Here is a 23,379-nt window from a genome sequence, read left to right on the forward strand (position 1 = left end):
AGCGATAGGACATTCTGGAGGATGTTCCCAGGGTCGCCATTAAACCCGAAGCTGTTTAACACAAACACACATTGCAGATAATGCTGCACGGTCAACGCTCAATCTGTCTCCCTCAGGCTTCGAACTGTGGCCTCTTTACATCGTTTTAAAAACACCTATCTCGGGAAAATAAATTCGCAAACCGTGCAAGCTCCTATTCTCTTTTATTTCCATGCAATGGGCTGAATTTTATTTTGTTTGTTTGGCGTTTTGCAATCCAGCAATGAAGCACCTTGGCACGGCGACGGTTAAAACCACAGAGCTGGAGGTGACTTGCCAGTGGGGCGGGGGACAGGATGCAGACGGGGGTGGTTTTCCTGTGTACGAACCCGCCACTGCCCGCGCACTCCGGGTGGCTCTTTCCCTCCCAGGCCGGAGACTGGAATGTGGCTGCCCAAGGCGCGCAAATCCCCCTTCGGATCGCTGGGTTGGGGTGCATCGGTGAGAGCAGCTAAGCACGGCGACGGGGCGCCGTCCAGCGTATGGGGCGAGGAAGGGCAGAGGGTGTGCGTGGAGACACCCACTCACTGGGCGATACCTCTGAAGGGCAATCCCCCCCCCCCCCGTTCTCCCCGATTAGTTTGGAACAGAGAGATCCTTCTTCGATTTCTCTTTTGTCTTGTTAAAAGCGATTTGCTTTGCTCAGCTTTTCCCTTTGTCCCTTCTATTTCTGCAATTAAGCATGGCGGACTTACAAAAAAAAATCGATTGTGAGTTCTTTTATTTCAGACGGCAGGTTATATACTTTAAATGCATACCGACTGTAGCTGGCCACCTCTCCACTTCGTTGGCTGTCGTGCTATTTTCGTTGCGTAGCAGATCGTTAATCTGACTGCAGAGGGAAATCCATTTATGAATTAAGTGTCGTATAATGGTGGCACAATCTCCAGTGCTCTGGGGCAGCAGCCTCTGTGATGTTGTAGGACTCGTTATGTTCTTATGTTGTGCACCATTTGAGCTTGAATTTGGTTTGTATGCTCCTTGGGACAGGGACCTGTCCATTTCTAACAATTATTGGTTTAGAGAGAATGTTACATTTGCCTTGCTGGGATCTGATTGAGATGACTCACATTGGCTCACTGATGCCACTCTGTAAAGAATCCAATATAAGAGCTTGCCTAGTTATGGAGATACTAGGTACTGTACGGAACAGATCCAGGTGGGCAGCCGTGTTGGTCTGAAGCAGTAGAATAAAGCAGGAGTCAAGTCGCACCTTTAAGACCAACAAAGTTTTATTCAGAATGTAAGCTTTCGTGTGCTAGAAGCACATTTAATCAGACAATAGTATGCACGGCAAGCAGTCCTAAATATAGAGAAAGTACAGAACAGAGTGACCACTTGTCTGCCAGTGTGTTTGCAATTAGATGGAGAGAGGTTGACATTAGTGGTGTTGGGGAGAGGTGCAAATAAAGGTGGAAATAAGGAGAGGTTGTGGCCAAGGATCTGCATGGCTTGCCAAAGGTCCCAGGTTCAATCCCTGGCATCTCCAGTTAAGAGGATCAAGTGGCATGAGATGTGAGGGACCTTTCTATGCCAAATACCCTGGAGTAGCACTGCTAGCCCAAGTAGACCATACTGACTGTAATGGACCACTGGTTTGACTCAGTAGAAGGCTGCCTTGCGAGTATGTTGGATTCAGAAGGATAGCCATGTTGGTCTGAAGCAGCAGAACAAAGTTTGAGTCCAGTGGCACCTTTAAGACCAATAAAATTTTATTCAAGGTATAAGCTTTCATATGCAAGCACAATCTGAAGCAGTGTGTGTGCACATGGAAGCTTATACCTTGACTAAAAAATTGCTTGATCTTAAAGGTGTCACTGCTCTCAAACTTGTTCATTAGCATATTGTAAAGGTTACGGCAATGGAAGAAATTCTGTGCTGAGCAGGCAGCTTTTAAAATGGATTTTAAGGTGGTGGTGGGGAGACCATTGAGAGGCTATTGCCGCCAGAGGGATGGGAGGAAGAGATAAAGAGGGCTATTCATTCTTGCAGGGCTTGTCTCTGTCTTGTCTAGATTAGATGGCCTCCTTTAACTGCTTCAGGACTAAAGTGGAAACTTAAAATGTCCCCATGGGTGTATTTTCTCTCTATCACTATGGTGTTAGCGGTCAGTGATAGCAGAGACAGAAGACACAATGTATTATCTCTTAAATAAGAGAGATTTAGTATATATTTATTTTGCCCTGTCTCTCAGAAATGCAGGACATCAGCATGCCTTCTTCTTGTCTTCATTTTATCTTCACTGCAACCCTGCTGAATAGGTTAAGCAGAGAGAGTACTGGCCCAAGGTGGCCCAACAAGCTTCTGTAGCAGAGTAGGGATCTGAACCTCCCAGATCCAAGCCCAGCATCCTACACTATGCTGCTTCCCTATGCCCTACAGAGGTTCAAAAGTTACTATTGCAAATCAGAACAAACCAAGAGCCCTTCAGCTACACAAAGGTTTCAGACTCAGGACATGGATCACCCCCCGCTCATCCTCTTTCACATATATTGTGTGACTCTCGAAGCTCTCTCCACCCTACCAGCTTGGAGAAGGCATTTGTCTCTTTAAATAACTTCTCCAAACCAAGCCAGCAAGTAGCTTGGATAATACATTTAAAGTTGCTTTCTTTCCATCTCTCCCTCCCATTTATTTGATTTCCTTCCTTCCTGTCTTGCAGCTCTCGAACATCTTATGTTTATTCTATGTGGCTCTTATGTTAAGCAAGTTTACGCGCCCCTGGACTAGATCTATGTGCTGTCAGCAGAAGAGCTAGGGAGAAGAATTTTGGAGGACTAAAATTCAAGGAAGCCCAAGAGCTGATGGCAGTGGAGCATTACAGATGCTGAAATTTGAACTAACCGGACAAATGTTCAGCTGCACATCTCCAGCCATGCTTAATATAGAGCTGGCATTAGGGCAGTGATTACAAGACTCACAGCTGTACACTCCTAAGCCAGTTTGGTGTAGTGGTTAAGTGCATGGACTCTTATCTGGGAGAACCGGGTTTGATTCCCCACTCCTCCACTTGCACCTGCTGGAATGGCCTTGAGTCAGCCATAGCTCTCGTAGAGGTTGTCCTTGAAAGGGCAGCTGCTGTGAGAGCCCTCTCAGCTTCACCCACCTCACAGGGTGTCTGTTGTGGGGGGAGAAGATATAGGAGATTGTAAGCTGCTCTGAGTCTCTGATTTAGAGAGAAGGGCGGGGTATAAATCTGCAATTCTTCTTCTTCTTCTAAGCAGAGTCACACCCTTTGTAGCATGTTGACTTGAAAGGGTGTGACTCTGCTTGGGATACACTGCAACAGTAGGAATCAGGAAGACACCGTTTGAATCCATGTGGTCTCAGGGAAGACACTTTCTCCTAGCCATAAACATCTCTCTGATGGTTAGAACAAGACAATAGGTTGGATTTGGCCAGCATTTTCATTGATTCTGACCCCTTTCTGTTCCTTGCTGTGTCCTGTGTCCCACCTGGCTTTTGTCTATGCAGGCCCCACAATCCCCAGCATAGTCTTTCTGGGTCTTCAGAAGGGACCCTTGGATCCAGCCCAATCTAGGAATACTTGAAAATGTATAAATTCTAAGCATTTATTGTCTAGCAATGGACATCTCTGTGCCTTTGGTTATACTTTGTTGGAGTCAAATTATTTATTTACTTCATTATACACTGCTTTCCCCACCAAACAGGCCCCAGTGTAGCTTACATCACTCTCCTCTCATCCATTTTATTCTTACCATTTAAAGTTCAATTTCCCACTCCGCTTTGGGAGCTCGCTGGGTGATTTTAGGCCAGTTTCTGTCTCTCAGCCTCACCTACCTTACAGGGCTCTTGAGAAGACAAAATGGAGGACAGGAAAATGATAATGTAATCTGTTTTGAGGCCCTACTAGAGAAAAATGTGGGGTATAAATATTTAAACAAAGAATCAAATTGTCAGTCTTTCTGCTGCGGGAGCAATTTTTTCATTTTTATTAGTAATTTTCCTTGGCCTGTTTGCTGATTTAAAGACAACAGTTTTTTTCCCCAGATTGAAAATGAGCAGGAGAGAAGAAATGATGAGGAGGAGGGATTGCCCCGATGCCTTATTAATAGGGCAATGAAATAAATGATATATTGCCCCCATGTGTAAGAAAAAAGGAGTCTGTTGCTTTAAAAAGACACCTATCAGTTGCCCCCCTTCTTTTAATTCACATCAAAATGTAAATTTAATGGTGCTGGCAATATATCCTAAATCAATACTGGTCTATCTGAGGGAACGCGGTTTTCCTTTAACGAGCCATCAAAATGCTTTGAGTCATAACGGAATTAACTTCTAATTTGACATCAGTTCCTTAACAGTAACAAAACAGCAGCAACACTCCCTCTAAGCTGTGGAGTCTTGTGAGCAAAAATTCTACTTTGCAAGCTACTGGCATTAAAGTTGTGAGCTACTGCATAAGTTAGTTTGCTCTGGGGCCATTTTTCCTGAGCTAAGATAAAAATGTGTGAGTCAGAGGCTAAAAAACTGTGATCTACCTCACACTAACTCAGCTTAGAGGGAACACTGGTCAGCAATACTTGAACTCATGGAATATACAGGTTTGGATGCTATGAGTGAATTCTTCAGCCTCAGCCACAGAGAGCACTTCTTTTATCACTAGTATTTGCACAAGATCAGTGGTGTTCAGTGAGCCCTTGTGCAAACAGAAGTGCTAGCAGAAGAGGAAGGGCCTTCTGCCACAAAGGCTGTCAGGGGCTTGCGGACATCCTTCAGATGATCCAGGTCTCAGTATATCAGTGAAATCTTGCCAATCCATGTACAGAGCCTTCCCATCCATTACTCACAGAAATCTGACAGGACATGTCGTTCACCATGCTTTCCCAAAGCATTTGAGCTAGGGCTTGTTGGTTTGGTTTGTATCCTGTGCGTTGACTTCAAACTGGTACTTGAAAAATCCTCACCTGTAAATATTGACAGTCATACACCCCTGAGAGCTGGTGTAGTATAGCAGTTAGAGTGTCAGATTGTGATCTGGGAGACCCAGGTTTGAGTTCCTCACTCTGCCACTCAGCCTAACCAACCTCACAGGGTTGTTGCAGTGATACAATGGAGGACAGAAGAATGCTGTGAGCTGCTTTGGATCTCCATTAGGAGAGAAAGGTGTAGTATAATCTGCCTCCCTGCACTGATTGCATTGACTGTCATCCTGATAACCAAGGACCAGGCTGACACTGTTGATAATTGACATTCAAGACACCTGATTCCTGTCTCTCAATTTGTGAATGATACTTATACCACCAACACCACCTTATTTCATTCTATTTAATGGTTTTAACTGTTTAATTTTTAACTGTTTAATTGTACAATTTTAACTGTTTTATTGTGTTGTAATCCGCCCCAAGCCCATCTTGGGAAAGGGCAGACTATAAATTCACAAAATAAAAATAAATAAATAAATAAAAGAAGTAAATAAAATGGAAAATAGCTGTATCCATGTATCTTATACCATTTTTTTCCTCTCTTTTTTTTTCTCCCTCAGTAGGTAGTGGAAGTCTGGAAAGTACTGTGGATCCAGAGATTTGTACAGAAGTTTTTGCGAGAAGGTTTTGAAGAAAACAAGGCTTAGAGCCCAAATCAAACATCTAGACACCGGACAAGTGGTTACAGGATTGTCCTGCAGGAGAAGCATTTGGGATAGGCCTCTCTCATTAAGAAGGCTTCTGAACCAGACCGCTAGCTGTGAGTGAGTCCACGGAGAGATACATCAAAGCAGGGGCAACTTCTTTTCCCACAAAACAGTGTTCTGAGGAACAGCAGCCATGGGGGAGAAGTCTCACACATGCCCATACTGCGGGAAAGGCTTCCGGCGCAGCTCACACCTGACACGGCACCTTGCCACCCATTCTGGGCTCCAGCGCCCCCTAGGGGGGAAACGCCTCGGGCAGCAGGTACCAGAGGAAGATCGCCCATACACCTGCAACTATTGTGGGAAGTCATTTGCCAAAAGCGCCCACTTGGCCCGGCACCAGGAGACCCATTCGGGAGAGAGGCCATACAAGTGCAGCTACTGTGGGAAGGCCTTTGGGCGCAACTCGCATCTGACCCGCCATCACAGCACGCACACCGGCGAGCGCCCATATGAGTGTGGGGTCTGTGGAAAGGCATTCACCCGCAGCGCTCATGTCACCCGCCACCAGGGCACGCACACTGGAGAGCGGCCTTTCCGCTGCACTCGCTGTGGCAAACGTTTCACCCGCAGTGCTCACCTCCAGCGTCACCAGGGCATCCATAGTGGAGATAAACCTTTCAACTGTGGCGACTGCGGGAAAGGGTTCACACGCAACGCCCACCTTGAGCGCCACCGGGCCACTCATTCAGGCGAGAAGCCCTTCAAATGTGCCAGCTGTGGGAAAGGGTTTGGGGCTGCCTCCCACCTTGTACGGCACCAGAGAACCCACAAGGTGTAGCTGGCTGGGACTTCTCCTGGATCCATCCAAACCTGGATTTAGAAATGGCCAATCTTGTAGGCTTGGATGGACTTTGGTCTTGATAATGGGTCTTTTCCACCTGTTTTCTCCGTTCCAAAATACCCAAGTCTTCAACTGCTTTGATTTGAGTCGGAAATGAACATAACAGATTCGGTGGTGTTTATATAGGTCTTCCGAGACTCAAGAATGATGTGAACTTCTCCCAAAAAAGATTTTGTTTTATATATTGGACCTGCAAACTGTTCACAAAGGAAGGAGAGGAATCAAATCAGCTGGACACCATATTGCCCCTTCCCTTTTTTCCTCCAGTGCCTCAAATGAAGGCCATTTCTTAATTCCAGGTTGTTGATTTAAAAAAAAAATCAAAACCACATCCATCAGTATAAGAAATGCGTGGAAAATGAATTCAGCATCTGCGAAAATGACTGGAAATCGCCAATGATGTGTAGTTATGTTAACACAGTCCCTGGAGGAGAATGATATTTTCTGGCGGCTGACCTGGACTGAGTAATCCTATTTTTTCTCCCTTTCTCCTCCAGTCTTACCCTTGAGTTTCAGCTTCAACCCCTGTGACTAAGTAAATATCGGTAATCGCACCTTTCAGCCTACAGTGTCTAAGAGAACACTGCTGGAGCATAGGAGTGTTATGTGTGTCTCTTGAGCATTTTAGCAGGAAAAAAGGCTGCCTGATTTCTTGAGAGGCCAACTCTCAGAATTTGGTCAGTCTCTTTCTTGACTCTTCTAGGGTGTAACCTACTTTACACTCCTGCTCTCTGGCCTTTAGGTTAGCCTCAACAACAATCTTTTGGCACATTGATCACTTTCCAGGTGGGAAAACGAGGTGGAGATAATGATTTTCTCCAGATCAGCCACTGCATTATGCTAAACAGAAATTTCATGCCAATCCTGCTGGAGCGCTCAAGCTCTTGGGTGGCATATGGTGTATTTCATATCTCAGACTTTTCCAGTGACTTTTATCTTGCTTTCTCTTATCAGTGGCTGTTGTAGTTATACTGATAGTGCTTTGCAGCATAACTCTAATGTTGTCTAGGACAAGCAGAATTAGATTGCTTATTAGTTGATTTTTTTGGGAAGTTTTTTTTTAAATAGTCTTTTCTGTATTTTGAAACAGGGATGGGATGAGGCGGATAAAATAGATAAAGAATATTGCCATCTGTCTCAAAACAAGCTACTAGCTCAGTGGCTTGTTTTCCCGTACAGAAAAAAAGGATGGAGACAAGTGGGGGAACCTCTGATGTAAATGGACAAACATCTGGCTGCCGTGCATTGCACTGGCAGAGCAGCAGCAAGAGTCTTCTAACTGGAGTCCCCACAATGTTCTTGTCACTCTCACACGCGCCTCAAGGCAACAGTATCTCACTTGGCTTGCTTCTGAGATCCTGTCACAACGATCTTTCCCAACAGCCCTGTTACTTGTGGGTGTAACTGATTGGATCTGTGTGAGGGAATGAGACTTTTGCAAAGTGCCAACGACCCAGAAGGGCCTGTCAGGTTTCTGTGTGGGTCAACTGCCATGCTGCTGACTGGATATTGTACATGTGGTTTGGGCTCCTTGAAATTAGGGAGATGCCACCAAGAAACAAATAGGAGATGAAAGGCATGGCCAAAATCTGACTGCAGCTCACAAACCTTCCACTGGTTATACTGAATAGGAAGTACTTTGAAACAGTTACCAATTTACCAAATAACCGTTTTAATTTTTTTTTAAACTAACCATAAATACCTAACCCAAAGGGAACCTCCGGTGATATTCAGCCAGCCATTCAATCTTTTCTTCTACATGTTTTTCTTCACCTGTATGGATTTCTGCAAAATGGAAGAACATGTCTTCTCCACATCCATATTTTTGGCTAGCGGAAGAAAAATCATAGCCTTGGAGAAAAGAATACCAAGAATGACTGGTCAAACTGCACATGCTTCATGGTCTTGCATAATCACGTGTTTTCTTTCTCTGTGTGATATTATGCCAGCAGAGACAGCAGCAATATGAGCTTGCCTCTTATGAACTGAAAACCACACCAAGACTGCCATTTTTTCTCTCTCTACAGTTGTTAGAACAATGAGGAAGTGCTGAGACTGTGAATTCTAATCCTGTCTGTGCAGTATTCTTTGTAGTAAAGACTGTGATTGTTGGCTTGCTTTCTTTTAGCATTTCCAGGACTAAAGAACTGCCAGAGCCACACTTGGATATTCATGCTGATCCTATATGGCTGTTGCTGCCTTTTAGTCACCATGGGATAGTTAAGCATCATTCTCTCCAAAGTCAGACTTTTAATTTTTTTAACAAAGATACCCCTGTTAATCCACTTTGCCACACTAAGGGTTGGAACCAGTTGACTTTTTCACTTTATCTCACCTAATTTTCCTCTTCATTAGAGTCCTTGTCCCACATGGCTTTTGTCCAGGCAGGTCCCATAATCCCCAGCATAGCCTTTATGGTAGTCAAAGAATACCCCCCCACACACACACACCTCCTTGTTTCAAGAGTGGAAAAGCTGGTTGGATGCAGTGCTAAGACTTGGTCATATGACAAGTCTCCTTTGCTGTTTGGGGTCAGTTTCATCAGTAGGAAAGGGGTCAGCACAATCTGGTGCCTGCTGTGGTCTCTGACCACAGCAGGAGTCCCACCACTGATACATAGCCCTTCTTCCTTTGGTGGAAACAGCTGGCAGCAGTAGGGGAAACAGTGTCCAAGAAACCCATGCTTTCCTGTCTTTTCCAGGTAACCCTTGTCAGTCATCTAAGAGGGAGATTGTATCCTGTGATGGAGCTACGATGGGTTGAAGAGAAGGGAGATACAAAAAGGGGGAAAGGAGGGCAAGGGAGCAGGAGGGGGAAAGGAGCAATTGGGGCCCACAGATACATTGTGCCCAAAGGCCCAAAACAGCAGCTGTTATCCCTGAATCTCGCAGTTGTGTCTCCCTAAGAATGAAGATGGTGGACGGCTCGGTCTTGATTTGTCTTGGAGCAATAGGCAACGTTTCAAATCTGTTCTCACAAGTATAATATATTAGGGGTTTTTTGTACTCCTTTACCTTTTGTAATGTTTTTAAGGGTATATCAAAGAGCTTTTGTGAGGATGGAAATTACCAGAGGTATGAGATCTAGCCAGAGTCTACAAGTCTAAGCCTACAACCCTTCAGTGCTTAATTCTGGACCAATGTGGTCACTCCCCCCATAGCACTTTTTTGAACAGCGGCTATGTTTTTTTCCCTCTTGCTGAGTTGCTGATACCAATCAGAAAAGTGTCCTAGAGTACACACACATGTACCATTGCAAAGAGCAATGACTGACTTCGCCAATAATTTTAACTGAACTACTTCCTGTTGGCAAATGTGGACACACCAATGCAAAAAAGAGGGATGGTTGATTCTCCACTATCATAATTGCACGGAACTGTAGAAAACCACTGCTGATTGACAGCATTGTTGCAAAATTGGCCTGAATTGAGGAAAACAAAGTGGTGGTGCTACATCTGGCATCCTGAAGTTACAAAGTGGCCACCATTTTGAAATATTTTGGGGGTTTGAAGAGCATTATGGTATAAACTACTGTAGAAAGGGGCAGTCTGCTGAGGTCTGAAGCTGAAGTCTAATTGAATCATCAATCTTTGATAGTTCAGAACTAAAATATCTGGCTTTTAGTTACCTCTGAAGGAAGTGGGATGCAGGCTTTGCTGGCTGTATACAGGTATTTAAAATAATATCCATGATGCCATGTTTAATTGGCACTTGTCATACTTTCCTGGGAGATATTTTCTCTGTTACAGAACCACATGTAGAAATAAGGCTCAAAATTAATGTGATGCAGTCTCATTTCCTAGTGTTACTAAAGGGGTGGTCCAAAGAAGGGTGTGCCAAAGGCCCATTGATTTCAATAGGTCTATCAGTTTAATGTAATTTGTGGCATTTCTCCCAGGCTTCAGATTCAGTGGGAGCTCACAGGAGCACAGCTCCTGCACCTTTCTGAGAGTTCCACCTTTGAATAGTATTGCAGCTGCATAACAATCCCTGGATGAGCTCCACCACCTATTTTTCTGCAAAATGACTGCTGCTCACCCCTGATTTTTCATTGCTCTCGTGTTCACTGGATTGCATTCACTATATAGATTTATTCTGCCTGTGAACTTTGATCTTACAATAGATGTGTGACGTAAACTGTGAGGTAAAAAAGACCAAGTTTCTGTCTTTAGATGCTGTATTATACAGTTGGTTTCATCAACTTTAAAAATGATATATCATTGCTGATATGATATAAAAATGATATATATATTTCATTCTCCACTCATGGCCTCTGATCAAGTAGGTTATGTAAATCCCAGCGCTTCAAGCAGTGTCTGAGGGGGAAAGCTGAATGTGAACTCCCTGCATCCTATCTAACCCTACTGCGAGTAGCATGCATGTCCTAGTTTTTCTTAATTTGTATTTAGTATGTGAGAATAGCCGAGAGATGTGAGAGTGCTTACTAACACACACTGCTTCTATAGTTTTCTTATTTCTCCCCCTTAGTAGGTTATGGATATATGCATATCCACTAGAGAAAAACTAAGTAAATAAAATACATAATTCTTAAAACAACTGAAAAAGCCAGACAACCTGCTCCCACAAATTCTGCCCCAAAGAAAACAAAATCTTATGAGGGATGGTGTGATAACTAAGAAATACCCATATGGGGGGGGGGGGGTCTAAAAAGTGAGTTCACTCTGAAGAATTTTGTGTGATAATCTGTGAAAAGAAGTCACCATGAGGTGATCTCCCCCCACCCCCATCATAATTCTGTGGTTCTTGTAAACGTGCCTTCAAATGGACATATAACTTCCCTTTCAAAGTTAAGGGTTCCCCTCACCCTTTGACAGAATGTGTTTAAAAATGGCTCTCCCCCCCCCCCCCCCCGGAAAAACAGGTGCCAGAACTCTCAAGAAGGAAATGAAGGAGAAACACATGGGTGCCCCTCGTGAACTTTTACACTTTTTTGGAGAATTTTGTTTCAACAAAGAGGTTCTGGAATTCTGCTGTGTTCCCCCAAGGGAAAAAAAGCCCTGGTTAAAAGTCAACATAGCAGCATGAACACCAGGGGGAGAAAATGTGGACATTGATTTGGGTGACCTGTTCTGTGATGGTTTTGAAATTAGCTACAAAGCTAGCTCATCTCTACACATTAAGATTCTCTATTGTCAGTCATTCCCAGGTGCCATTTTCACATGCAAGGGAATTTAGTGTAATGGTTCTTGCTTTGCTCTTCAGGCCTCACCTAACTCTTTTGACTATGGAAACCTGCAAAAATGTTAGCTGGCTGTTGATTTGGAAGTGCGAAAGCAAGCCTATTGTATAATCAGCCTTGATTACCCTTGGACTCTATGCCCTGTTCGTAGGTTGCCCCTTAAGGGCAATGTTGGCCATTGTTAGAAACAAGATGCTGGACTAGATGGATCAGTGGTCTGATTCCGTGGGGCTCTACTTATGTTCTTATGACCCACCCACGGTATTCACTGTAACAAAAGCCTTCATACTTGTTGCTTAATACTAGGAAAGCCAATACTATGGCAAGGGAGAGCCACTAGTCCCCTAAATCGTGGCTACGCTTGCTAAGAGCATCATTTGCCTGTGGCAGGCCATTTCATGGTTGATCTCCTGAGCAATGCAATGTCTTGCTTCAACAAATGGATGTGGCAGGATCCAAGCCATTGCATAATTAGTTCACATTTGTAAATTCTTGTATTCACTGTGTGCTGAGAGTAAGTTTCTTCAATTCTTCCTGCTCAGTGACGAGTTTCAACTATCGTGTTTTTTACCATGGCTCTGCTTCGTGCTTTGTTTTTCCCTAAACTATTGGCTTTGGCTTTCTTTCAGAGGAGGGGTGGCAAGTTGACTTTACTTTGCTTGTGTATTGGTCTGGGGTGGGGATAGGTTGGGATTTATTTGGAATTATTTGTTTGGACTGTGTATTTTCTATAGCTTTTTATTATTATTATTATTATTATTATTATTATTACTGTTGCCTATGGATATGCTGTAAAAGGACAGGCACAAATGCTGTGGGAGAAGTGGCATAGCCTAACATTTGCATGCATACCTGTTCTTGTGAAAGGCTTATCACTGTCTATTCTCCCTGGTAATTGCCCTTGGTATCTGATTCTATTTTCCTACTGTACTAACAGTGTCTATCTCTGCTCTGTATGAAATAAATACTTTTGTTTGGTTTGGTTTTCTTCAGATGTCTCTTTTGTAACACGATCAGTTCTAAACAACCAAGGTCCTCTTCATAGGTATAATCCTTTGGAAAATAGAAGGGGGGGCATGATAGTGGTTAATAAAAATATGCACAGGGTTTTTTTCCCTTTCCCAAAATACCAGAACATGGGAGTGGATTCAAGACAAATGGGTAGTACATTCAAGACAAAAGGAAATAATTCCTTACTCAGCAAGTGATTAAAATGTGGAATTTGTTGCCAGAGGAGGCAGTGATAGTCATGGGTGTAAATGGCTTTAAAATGGGATTCAATGCATGGAGAAAATGGCAGGGAGAAAAGTGGTTTATTAACCATTGTGACAAAAAGGAACCTCAGCATTCAGAGACAGTAAACCTCTGAATATCAGTGCCAAGAGGCAACAATGAAAAGGCCTCAGCCTTTTTGGCCACTTGGGAGAAAAGATGCTGGACTAGGTCAGATCCAGCAGGACTATTCTTATGTTCTGTCCTTATGTTGATTTACTAGATCAGGGGTGGCCAACGGTAGCTCTCCAGATTTTTGCTTACAACTCCCATCAGCCCCAGCCAGCATGGCCAATGGCTGGGGCTGATGGGAGTTGTAGGCAAAAAAAAATCTGGAGAGCTACCGTTGGTCACCCTGTACTAGATTATTTGGAAATTGAAGTGGAAGAAGAAAGTACAGGCACATCTCACATAAGCAGACCAATAAAAAACATTACATGAGGGCTTTATGCTCATTTCTTATAAGGAGAAAGCCTATCTGGTGTTGTGGTTGGAGGGTTGGTCTAGAACTTGGAAGACTCAGGTTTAAATCCCCATTCTGTATTGAGACATCAGGTGACCTTGGTCTAATCACTATTTCAGTGATCACAAGATTGTTGGAGGGATAAAATAGGGAGGGAGGCACATTAACTGCTTGGGGGAAAAGTGAAAAAAAAAAGATTTTAAAAAATCTTAAAGGACTCATTAATTAAATTAGCTTTGCATCCACTTAAAGAACCAACTTAGGTCATAAATATGTCCCCCATTTATATCTCATCAGGATTGAATAAGTCTCCAGAGGTTTTTGCATTCTTTGAATAAATACATCCTCATGAAAGAGTGAGAGGCAGTGTTGTATAGTGGTTCAGTGGAACCTGGGAAAATGGTTCCAATCCCTGATGTGCTGGGGAAGCTTGCAGGATGATCTTGGGTCCATCACAATCTCTGAGTTTAACCTACTCCCAGAGGGTTGTGAGGACAAGCTGAAGGAGGGGAGTACACTAATAAATTACTTGGGAGTGCCTAGGAAAAAGAAAGCAGGGATGTAATTTTTTTTTTTTAAAAAAAAAACAAACCTATATACACTTTTTGTTCAAATTGCAAACTGGGTTGGATCAAGCCAGCTTTTTTCTCTGTCTCATCTGGTTTCCCTCATTAGTCCCCATCCTATATAGCTTTTGTACATACAGGTCCGACGATCTGGCAAAGGACTCCTCCCTTTTTGTTATCGGCTTTTTTTTTGTAGCAGGAACTCCTTGGTATACTAGGCCACAAACCCCTGATGTAGCCAATCCTAAAGCTCACAGTAGGCCCTCTACTAGGAGCCCTGTAAGCTCTTGGAGGGTTGGCTACATCAGGAGTGTCAGGCCTAATACGCAAAGGAGTTCCTGCTACAAAAAAAAGTCCTGGTCTCTTTTTTTTTTTTAGATTGAAATTTTACACAATATTTCACCCTGCACTTTCTGCATAGCATGGGCTTTTTTCTTTCTTTCTTTTTTGTGACCATCAAGCTGCAGCTGATTTATGGTAATGCCATTGGGTTTTCAAGGCAAGAGATGTTCAGAGGTGGTTTGCCACTGCCTGCCTCTGTGCCATGATCCTGGTATTCCTTGGAGGTCTCCTATCCAAATAGTCAACCCTGTTTCACTTTGAAGTTCTGACAAGGTTAGGGCACAGCCTCTGTTAGACAAAGCACCCCTGGCCTCCCTCAAGGGTTAATGTGAATAGCAGAAGGCCTGGTCTATCCTGCAGGTGTTACTAAATGGCCTCTGGTCCTACATGGCTCTTATCACCTTCAAGGCCAAAGTAGATAGCTTCTCATGAGAACCTCCAGTCCATGTGATTGGGGAGGAGAATCAGAGGTGATAAGATAATTTTCTAGAGGTTTCTACTGGAGACATGTCCTTATTGGATGTCATCATCGCCTGATGTGCAGGATCCAAAAACTATAATGAAGCCAAGGCCCTGAAGATTTAACTACCTTGGATTTTGATGGAATAGAGGTCTAAACTATGACACACAATTGCTAGTAATGTAGAGAATGCCTGAGCTTAAGGCTGGTACTGTCTAACGCAGATTCTGAGAAGTGTTAGACCACTGAGCTAGCTTTCTTGTTTTCTTGCTGTATGAACAGAGTAATGCGCTGCATGTATAGTGAATTTAATAAACTTCATAAAATATTTGTTAAAATAAGCTAAAAGTCTGGTTACTTGTGTGCAACAAGCCCTGGGGACCCCATGGGGTTCAACCCTGAACTCTTTGACAGCTTCTACAGCCTGCAGTATTTTTATTCTTCTTACATAAAAGGTCTGTTTAGTGAAAAGCCACTCATTTTATCTGATGAAGCAAGATAAACAAATGGTGTTGGTCTACAACCTGGGAAACCCAGTTCAAATGCCAAGTCTGCTGGACCTTTGGCAAGTCCCACACTCTCACTCGGGGTTGTTGTGAATAGAACAACAGTTTACATCCCCTTTGTGAAGGAAGGTGGGGTTTAAATGAAGTAAAAGTAGGGTTCTATTTCATGGAAGTTTATGATGGTATAATGTTTTTGTCAGTCTTTCTGATTTCTTTGTACTTCACTTTTCAACAGGGGAACCAAAACCAGCTTGCGGCCTTGTTTTCTCATCCATTTATCCTCACAAGAACACTGTGAAAGTGGTAAGGCTGAGACAATGACCAGCCAAGGTCACCCTGTGAGCATCCATGTGACATCGGGAAAATCTAGGTCTCCCAAAACCTACTTAGTCTGACACAGCTGCAACCATAAGCCTCTTTTGTGTTTTGTCTATTTCTCTAGCACCTGTCCTTGACAATCTGTGGTGTGTGTGAGTGTGTCTGTCTGGCCCAGCACAAAAGCACATGATTCCGCATTAGCCTTTGTCCCAGTCTCCTTCTCGGCTCTCAGGTCTGCACAGGGCAGGGAGCAACAAGCGAATGCAGCTCCGCTCCAGAGATGCCAATGCAGAATCCAGGAAAAGAGTTGCCTTGAGGAGCCTGGCACAGAAGGGAGACAAGTGCTAAGTGCAGAATCAGTCCAAGACTGTCCAGGCACCCTGAAGATGAATAACTCTACAACCACATAGTGCTTGATCACTGAGCCTGGATTTTTGTCTGCAGACAAACCTGTCTAGAAGCTGACTGGCTGATGGCAAGGATTGCACTTGCCAACCTCCAAGTGCAGGCTGGAGATCTCCCAGAATTCCAACTGATCTCCAGGCAATAGAAATCAGTTCCTCCGGATAAAAATGGCTGTTTTGGAAGGTGAATTCCAGGCTTTGTAGCCCTCTCCGAATCTCCAGTTATTTTCCATCCCGGACCTGGCAACCCTAACAAGGATGATGCGGGGGACCAATGATGGTGTGGATGAGGCCGCTTCACCCTCCCAATCCACCCTACATTTTTGTCAGGCAAACCGGTGGGCTCTAGTTCACAGAAGCTTCCGCTGGAATAACAGTATGCCAGTCTTTTTTAAGGGCCCCCTGTCCACATACTTCGCGTCCCTTCCAGTTTCCAGATGCTGGAGACGCAGAGAAGGCAGACACGGCCCGGTTTCGCCTTGCGCGCCAGCTTCCCAGGCAAGCGGGCCCTCTGGCTTGGCGGGACCTTGGCTGCGATCTTACAGCCGGGGCGGTTCGGGGGCGTCCTTAGGCCTCGCGCCCTGTTCCGGGAAATCGGCTTGTGCAGCCTGCAAAAGGGAAGCGCGATGCCGCTAGAGGGCTCTGGCTCTTGTCAAAAAAAGACGACGGCGAAGAAAAAGGCCGAATCGGTTCCCCTGCCTATATTTTTTCCTTCTTTCCCCCTCGCTGCCGCTGCTGACGATTTTGGGGGCTGAACTTCCCAGGTCAGACTCCCAGAGCCTTGTTGTTGCTCTTGCTTCAGCTGCTGTCGTAGCAGCCGCCCAGACGGAGCGACTGACGTCCTGCTCTTGGAGCCCTCCAGCCCCGGCGCCCCCAGCCTCGCTCATTATTGTTGTTATCATTTTTTTTTTTAAAAAAGGCAGAGAGTGCGAAAGGTGCGTGCGGCTCCCCAGGGACCCAGTTCTGAAGCCAGAGAGACAACAGGTAACTCTGGCCGATCGGTGTGTGGGGGCATCAGCCAGAGTCCAGCAAAACAGAGCCGGACAACTTCCCGGGCAGCCACAGCGGCCCCGATCCGGAGAGCCACGCGTGGCAATGGCACCACCGAGGCCCATCCTGTGGATCTCAAACCCGGGGCCATCCGCTCCATCCGGGGGTGGGGGTCGTGGAGTAAAACCGGTCGCTGGGTTGGGTGGGATGGAGTGAAGGAGCAGGAAAGGAGATTACCAGTCCCCCGGAAAAAGTCCTTAAAGATTAGTCCCGGAAGAGCTCCTGTGCTCTCTTAAATGAGCGTTCTGGGCAGAAATCCAGCAGGCGAAGCTGCCTTCCTCCGCCACAGCATGCCAAGAAAAGCTTCACCTGTTGAATTTCTGTGGTTTTTAGATACTCACAACAAGCCTTGCTGGCCTCAGAGGCGGGGAATGCAGAAGAAATGCTACAAAGAATCGAGGGGTAGCTCAAAGTCCTTTAGAGTTTAGGTGAGCAAAGGCAGGTCATATTGCAAGGGGAAAGAGCCCAGTTGCAGCCAGGATACAGATAAGGGAGGCCAGCCTCCCAGTGAGATCTAAGAATCCTCCAGAATTGCAACTCATCTCCTGACTACAGAGATCAGTTCCCCTGGAGAAAATGGATGCTTTGGATGGTGGGCTGTATGGCATTGTACCTTACTGAGGTTCTTGTCCTCCCTCGGCTTCTTCCCCAAATCTCCAGGAGTTTCCCAACCTGGATATGGCAACCCTACTCCACTGGTGGCCAGGGGAGACCTGGCAACCCTAGACAATGGTGTTGAAATTTGAGCAGGGGACACTTATTTTTTCAGGGGCTTTCTGCAGAAGTGGCTGATGTATTTTGCTGAGATACAGTGGGCCCTTCTGGACCCATGCCAGAGACCTGTCTACAGGGACATTGTGCAGGACAATTATGGGACCCTGCTCTCGCTAGGTAAGGAATTTTCATTTTATTTATTTATTTTCTTGATTTTTCCCCCTCCCCCAAAGTAGTTCAGACAGGTGTTGCTGTATGGAGACCCAAGAGAATTATAAAATTAGCATCCTGAAAACAGCCGGCCATTTCTGCTGGTTGTTATCAGTAATGCTAACTGGTTTGTGGATGTGTGAGCTTTTGGGTCCCGCAGAATTCTTCATCAGGTAGCAGCATTCCTGTAAAACCTAGAAACCCTCATCCTGCTTTGCCAGCAAAACTCTCTCCAATAAGACTTATCAGGACACCTATTTATTATAAACTCTGCGCAGACTGAAACCTTAGGGTTATACTATTTTGAGATATAATGGGGAAAGATGGAGAGATGGGGAACAGTGATTGTACATTTCAGAGAATTCACAACATTCGGAGGCTGTGGTCCAGTGTAATTGCTCTGGCAGAATTCTCACAGAATTCTATAATTAGCCACAGAATGTCAAGAAGGAGAAGCTAGCTGTTGGCCTCAGATGCCACTACCCCCTGGTCTGACTCGTGGCCATTGTTATTGCAAGTCAGGCTTGGCCTTCCTAGTTCACAGGGAAATATTGCTTTTGGAGTTGTGCCATCAGCCAATGGGCTTTCTATCGGTTTCTGGCTCACCCAGTCCAAATGACATTGGGTGGGTCACATGACTTAAATCAACAAACCAACCAGGTAAAGTATCCATTCAACAATCAGATGACATCTCTTTAAAAAGTCAAGCAAACATGTCCCTATGCTGGGTTTTGCTCTCTTTCCCTTGATAGACACTGGAACCATGAACCCTAATCCTCAGCCCGCAGGTGCCGAGACCACGCAGGCACCAAAGGAGTTACCGGGACGGTCTGAAGGCTCCCTTTACTTGGGTCCAGCTGGGCATCAAGGTGAGGATTTGGGGAAGGGATGGACCAAACCACCTCTCCCTCCCCCCATGCCTAAAGACAACCCCTGCATCCCCCCCAGGGTATACATGGGGCCCAACCAGAATTTGTGTGTCCAGTGTGGGGATAGTCTCAGCCAGGCTCAGGAGAGCCTTAACCGAGCTCAGCAGAGCCTCAACCGAGCTCAGCAGAGCCTCAACCAAGCCCAGCAGATCATCAACCAGCCCCCAAGAGCACAGTATTCCAGCAATAAGCTCTACCCATGCTTGGACTGTGGGAAAAGTTTTGGAGTGAGCTCCCACCTCACCATTCACAAGAGAACCCACACAGGCGAGAAGCCATACGCATGCAACGACTGCGGGAAGAGGTTCAGCCAGAGCTCCACCCTCGTCCTCCACCGCCGCATCCACACCGGGGAGAAACCCTACAAGTGCACCGATTGTGGCAAGAGCTTTTCTGTCAGTTCCCATCTGACCAAGCACCAGAGAATCCACACGGGAGAGAAGCCTTACGAATGCCAGGTTTGTGGGAAAAGGTTCAGCCAGAGTTCTACCCTCATCCTGCACCAGAGAATCCACACAGGGGAGAGGCCTTATAAATGTGACGAGTGTGGGAAGACCTTCAGTGTCAGCTCCCACCTCACTATCCACCAGAGAATCCACTCTGGGGAGAAGCCGTATCGCTGCATGGAGTGTGGGAAAAGTTTTCGCCAGCGGTCAGGCCTCAGCACACATCAGAAAGTCCATATGGTGGCCCTTCAGAGATCTTACAAGTGAAGGTGGGACCCCCCCAAACCCACCCTCTGATTCCCATCAAAAGTTCCCATTTCACCAATACAAACAAACCCACTGGGAGGGAGGAAGTAACTGCATTTTCTAAAGAAATCCAGAATTCAGCAGCCAGATTTTGTAATAACAACTATTTTTAAAAAAGAGACACAAATGTGCATACTTTGCCTTAATCTGCATGCTTTATTGTAGGTCAACTGTGAGAAAGATGGAATTGTTGTCAGACTCTCTCTTCCTCTTCTTCTTTTTAGTGATGGAGACTTTTAAGAATGGTAGGGATCAACAGAAATGTTGTGCTGGAAAATGCTGTCAAGTCACAGCGGACTTATGGCAACCCCGTAGGTTTTTCAAGGCAAGAGATGTTCAGAGGAGGTTTGTCATTGGCTACCTCTGCACAATGACCCTGGTATTCCACAGAGGTCTGCCATCCAAATACTAACCAGGGCCGACCCTGCTTAGCTTCCAAGATCTGACATGGTCAAGCTAGTAGATGTATAAGGGTCCCAAACCTACAGACTGCAGTTAACATTCCAAAAGAAAGTGCAGAAGATCAAATATACTTGGATGTTACAGTGACTGGATGTAGTTTCTTTGCCCTCAAAGGAGCCTTGACAAGCCTTGTGACTTTCCAGCCTTTGCTTGACAGCTTCTGAAACATACTGTTCAGTGGAGAGACTCTGGTTGGAGACAAAAAGAGCAGGCTGTCATTGTGCTTTTTAGGAGCCTGGTGGAGCTATGTGAGAAACTCAGGACACCATTAATTTGGGATGTGTGTGTCTGGAATGTCATCCCTTCTCCACCCTACTGTGGAATTAGGGATTTTTCTGGATTGCAGCAATTGATGCTCACTTGTTGCATGAGATCTGGTCATGTTCTCTCCAGAAGGCACTTCTGCTTGGGGATATTGCATTTGCCCAGGAATTTAATCCCAATATATTGTGACTGGGAACATGTCCTTGTAGCTACCAATTAAGAGGGCTGTTTGAACTGGGGGGGAAGTGTAAAAGACTGGGGAAGGCAATGGCAAACCACCCTGTAAAAAGTCGGCCGTGAAAACGTTGTGAAAGCAACGTCACCCCAGAGTCGGAAACGACTGGTGCTTGCACAGGGGACCTTTCCTTCCTTACCTTGAAATGTCATTGTGTCAGTTTCACAGACAGTTATTGGCTAGTGTCTATGCCATCACTGGAGGCATTTTACTTCTTTTTCACCTTCTCGTTTTGAGTGATATGCTGTACCATTCCAGTGAGGAAAGTTTGGTATAACTCAGTGAAGGCAGAGAATACCAGCAATACTTTCTCCCCCACAGCTGTGCTCTGCCTTTTTTGTGCATATTTTCATTTGCTTAGTTGTCACTCAGTTCTGTTTTGCTATTTTTAATCATTTTTTTTACAGTTAACTGTTGGTTATTTTAGAGGTTTATATGACTGTAAGCAACTGCAAGGGCCATGATTTCAAATAGTAAGTGGGATATAAATATAACACATAATTTTAACATTTTTGTCCTCTGCTGAGTAATACGATGCTTTTCTCTTTTTAAATATGGTAAACGGGCTCCTTCAACACAGCAAGGCTTATCTCCACAAGGTTACATGGTTGTGACCAGTGTTCCCTCTATGTTGAGCTAGCTCACAGATTTTTAGCCTCCAGCTCACACATTTTTGTCTTAGCTCATGAAGGATTACTCCAGAGCACAATAATGTATGCAGTAGCTCACAACTTTAATGCCAGTAGCTCACAAAGTAGAATTTTTGCTCAGAAGACTGCAGCTTAGAGGGAACATTGGTTGTGACCCCAGAAATACTATCTGTGCCAAGTAAGTGGAAGAGGAGGCAGTCATAGCACTTCCGCCTCTGTTCTTCTGTCGGTTCCTTTGCCTGCATTCCTTCTGCATCTGAGACAGTAATGCCAGCCTCATCTCAGCATGTGAGAGAGCAAAATGAACCCAAGAACTAGTGAAGGAACAGTTTGGGAGATGCACAATACAGTCCTCTACAAAGCCCAGGGACTTGGAGCAAGACTACATTTTCCCATCAATGGAACAGACCTCTCCTTCTTTCTTGTTCCCCCTTTCCACTTCAGCCCACAGATCTCCTCAAATTGTGGGGATAGAGGACCTTGAGGACTGATGTGATGGGGGTGTCTGCAGTGGGAAAAGGGAATCTGTAGAAATCTGGACTGGATCCAACCCACTGACTTCAATGAACTTAGAAGGGTGTAACTCTGCTTAGCATGGCGCTGGTAGTTGTTCTGTCTGCACTTTTAAGCAGGATCTCTAGGTTGGAACTGGCACTTACTTGGTTATGAATGGACAGCATATCTAACGTTACTGCCACTGGATCTGGGCTAGCAAAGCTCAAGTCCTAAGGGGAAAGTCTGTTTTGTTTGCAGTAGTCTAGATGCCTTTAGATATGTCACTTACCCCAGTTACAGAAACCCTTAGTCATTTTAGGTGCTCTTCCTTCTCTGATCAGCAGGTATTTAGAGTTCATTGTCCATTGATCTGTCATTAAAACTTTGCCCTGGCTTCATTCAAAGTGTATTAAAGTTCAAAGATGTATCGGTCTCTGTGTGGTTATTTTTAATCAGTAGCTCGTGAAGCTATTGCAAATATTTGCTAGGCAGAGGAAATGGTAAAGGCTGCCTGGATGGAAACAACCCTCGAAAACTGGTAAGGAATAGAAATAGTGGCCCACTATACCCTCAGGAACACGACTGTAATTCAGGCCATTATCTGGCTTCGCATTTCTCCTCTGTTCCCACTGTTTTCAAATGAAAAAAGCTATACTGTCCTTCCAGCAGACTGAGTGGCAATTTTAATCCCAGTTGTATAGGGCATTCCTAGGCAGAGATACATTCTTCTAAATTCATTGCAGTCAAATGATTTAGAAGGATGTAACTGTTTAGGATTATACTGTTAATTGTGTAACTGTCTTTGCTTCGAGCACGAAATGTGCTGATTCTGTGAACAGGTTCTTATTAGTGTAGTATGGCTGAGCATGGATGGGTATGGCCATGGCTTTTTTCCTGCAGGAATGCACAGGAACACAGTTACTACTGGCTTGGCATCAGGGGTGTGGCCTAATATGCAAATGAGTTCCTGCTGGGCTTTTTCTACAAAAGAAAAAGCCCTAGGTATGGCAGCTCCCTTTTCTGACACCCAGGCATTAATTTCCTATAAAGGGAACCATTAGGGAAACATATCTGATTTTAGAGGAATAGGCATAGAGGTTGTTGGAGTATAAAGTAGGACAAAATTAAGCTGTTGTTAGATAATCCTTCCTTTTCCATCACACGATTGAATACTTGCTGATTGACATTGAAGTCCACTCATCTAACTTACTGCGTTTATGACACTTTTATACTTTAAGGTGCCACGCAACGCCTTCCTATCAACTAAAACTGTCTACCTTCCTGTTTGCATGCTGCCTACCGGCATTGGCTAAGTTGCTGTGATGTCATGGAAGGTTTCACTTTTTTTTTTTTGTAGCAGTATGATGCTGAAGCTCCTGATAAAGGAAGGATGTGAAACTTAAATTGGGATGGGAGCCCTCAACATGAAAGGAAAAAAACCCCACAAGTACAAAATGCAGGAGGCATGTGATGTCATTCTGAAATAAGGAGAAACTGAGACTTTTTCCAAACCATAATAATGATTTTTTTTTTCACTCGAGTAATAAACATGGAA

General features: G+C 44.8%; 2 protein-coding genes across 2 annotated transcripts; both read left to right on the plus strand.

Moving 5' to 3' along the window:
- The first annotated feature begins 317 nt into the window (after positions 1-317).
- Positions 318-8,645, plus strand: LOC132584542 (zinc finger protein 436-like). The gene is made up of 2 exons (XM_060256447.1): positions 318-480; positions 5,543-8,645. The coding sequence occupies exon 2, from the start codon at positions 5,823-5,825 to the stop codon at positions 6,468-6,470; it is 648 nt and encodes a 215-aa protein (XP_060112430.1). The 5' UTR covers positions 318-480; positions 5,543-5,822; the 3' UTR covers positions 6,471-8,645.
- Positions 8,646-16,869: 8,224 nt separating this feature from the next.
- On the plus strand, positions 16,870-22,251 carry LOC132584541 (zinc finger protein 239-like). Its single transcript, XM_060256445.1, has 4 exons — positions 16,870-17,047; positions 17,447-17,541; positions 17,883-18,004; positions 18,790-22,251. The coding sequence occupies exons 3-4, from the start codon at positions 17,905-17,907 to the stop codon at positions 19,677-19,679; spliced, it is 990 nt and encodes a 329-aa protein (XP_060112428.1). The 5' UTR covers positions 16,870-17,047; positions 17,447-17,541; positions 17,883-17,904; the 3' UTR covers positions 19,680-22,251.
- Positions 22,252-23,379: the final 1,128 nt, after the last annotated feature.

Source organism: Heteronotia binoei, chromosome 15 (assembly GCF_032191835.1).
Source record: "Heteronotia binoei isolate CCM8104 ecotype False Entrance Well chromosome 15, APGP_CSIRO_Hbin_v1, whole genome shotgun sequence".
Classification (NCBI taxonomy): Eukaryota; Metazoa; Chordata; class Lepidosauria; order Squamata; family Gekkonidae; genus Heteronotia; species Heteronotia binoei.